Here is a 2,084-nt window from a genome sequence, read left to right on the forward strand (position 1 = left end):
AGCCTCCACGCACCTCCGTGCAAAATGGGACACGATGGTATTTGTAGTGGTAAGAGCTGGAACATTTAACTCGTTTTCATTAATCAATCTGTATTTAGGGCAGGAGAGGTGAAGGAGACCTGAAGAGCAGAGCCAGGCTCTGGCTGGGGCTGGAGGACTTGGATGGAGTTGTGCTGAGGGACACAGTGGTGGAATTAAGGTGTAGCCCCCAAAGTTCACCCATAAACCCATACACGCACACATGCATGCATGCAGCAAACGAGAGGAGCAGCTATTCATCCCCACTGGCTCAGGACCCATCGCTGCACCTGCCAGGGCTGTCACCAGCTTCAGTGCATCCCTGTTTCTTCGCCCTTGTCCCCTAAACCTTTACCAGGACAAAGACCTGAACCTGTGCTGGGATGATGTTTGCTCCAAAACTGACAAGGTTCAGAGGAAGGTAGCAATGTCCAACGTAGCTTAAAAAAGCCAAGCAGTCAGCCAGGTGAAACAGTAAATGGGGGGTTGTCATGGTTTATCAGAAAGTAAAAGTGAGAGAACTCGTGGGTAGAGATAAGAACATTTTAATAATTGAAATAAAATAATAATAATGCCAATTAATTATTAATTGTAGTGAAAAGGAAAATATCAAAGAGAAAGAAAGAAATAAACCCCAAGATAGACAAGGAACGCAAATGAAAACAGTTGCTCACCACCAGCCATATGGTATGGGATATCCCCCGGGTCAGTTATGGTCAGGAGTCCCGGCTGTGTCCCCTCACAACATGTTGTGCACCCCCAGACTACTCAGTGGTGGTGTGGTCTGTGTAAGCACTGCTCAGCAAAAAGAACATCCCTGTGTCATCAAGGGAAAGGAGCCCAGGACTGGGCTGGCGGCAGGAGCCTCCATGCCCAACCAACTATAACACTTAAAAATAGCAATAAAAACCAGTTTAACCCCAGGTTTGGGATGGCAGCACAGCCTTCTGTGTGATGTGGCCATGCTGAACGATGGCAGGAACCTTGTGAGCACCCCAGTGCACTGTTCTCTGGGTTGGTGCCCTGGGGACTGGTGTTGAGGGAGTGGGGGGAGCCAACCTTGGCGGACACTAAGAGACAAGGCAGCGCCTTCGCCCCTGCTTCCTGCAGCATGGGGGGCTACCATCCTGCTGGGAACTAGTGGCTGTCAGGGGGATGTTCTGGAGCACATCGTGCAGTGTAAACATGCTGAAGGAGATCTGCTCGTAGGGTGACCGTGTCCCGTTCTCATAGAGGCAGGCGAAAGCAATGGCTGGGCCACCAGCGATGGAGGCCTCGTTGTAGGGCAGCTCCATGTAAGCCAGGTCTGAGTAAGCACTTGGGCCCTCATAGATGACCCATGGCTCAGTCCAGCTCTCCACATCCCTGGGGAAGGTGCTCAGGTGAACCCCCATGTTGACGCGCGACATGGAGCTGGTGGGGTGGGAGTAGAGGATCCATGTCGGTGCTTGGAAGAAGCCAGCGGGCCTGGGGGTCACTGCAGGGTCCCTTCGGACCAAGGTGTTGCCATGGGCATGGCTGTGATGCCCGGGGGTAGGACAGCCCTCCTCGGGCTCAGTGGCTACTGCAGACAGCTCATCACCCACTGCCTGCCCAGCGGGCAGGTACCGAAATCCCGGGAGCACCCTAGGTCGCAACTGGGAAGCTGAGCCCCGGATGGGCACCACGGCATCCCGGGGTGGGGCAGGGACATAGACAAAAGGTGCAGGGAAGCCGACAACGCTTCCATGACAGCCATGGGGGGGCTCGACCAGCCGCTGCACCAGCTGCCCCCCGTGGAAGACAGCCCCGTCATCCGTGCTGAGCGCCTGGACCCTGAAGCCCAGGGGGCTGCGGGCGTTGCAGTAGAGGACGTTGGAGCCATCCTCCTCGTCCACCGAGACCAGCTGGCACTCGCCTGTCTGCAGGTTGGGGATGAACTCACCGAAGCGCCAGCCTCGGCCGGGGTCATCACTGTAGAGGGCGTAGAAGGCGAAGGAGTGAGGGGTGGTCTTGCAGAGCTGCCCGAAGCACTCCTTGCAGTCGATGTGGTAGCTGTAGGCAGGCACCAGCAGCCGGCCCGACCG

At 55.8% G+C, this 2,084-nt stretch overlaps 1 protein-coding gene across 1 annotated transcript in view; it reads right to left on the reverse strand.

Moving 5' to 3' along the window:
- Window positions 1-1,088: 1,088 nt before the first annotated feature.
- NEU4 (sialidase 4) overlaps window positions 1,089-2,084 on the reverse strand; it is a 2,508-nt gene continuing 1,512 nt past the window's right edge. Inside the window, exon 4 of the mRNA XM_010015039.1 lies at window positions 1,089-2,084. This exon is cut by the window's right edge and continues 1 nt beyond it. Within this exon, the coding sequence (XP_010013341.1) occupies window positions 1,089-2,084 (996 nt within the window).

Source organism: Nestor notabilis, unplaced genomic scaffold (assembly GCF_000696875.1).
Source record: "Nestor notabilis isolate BGI_N333 unplaced genomic scaffold, ASM69687v1 scaffold835, whole genome shotgun sequence".
NCBI classification, from domain to species: domain Eukaryota; kingdom Metazoa; phylum Chordata; class Aves; order Psittaciformes; family Psittacidae; genus Nestor; species Nestor notabilis.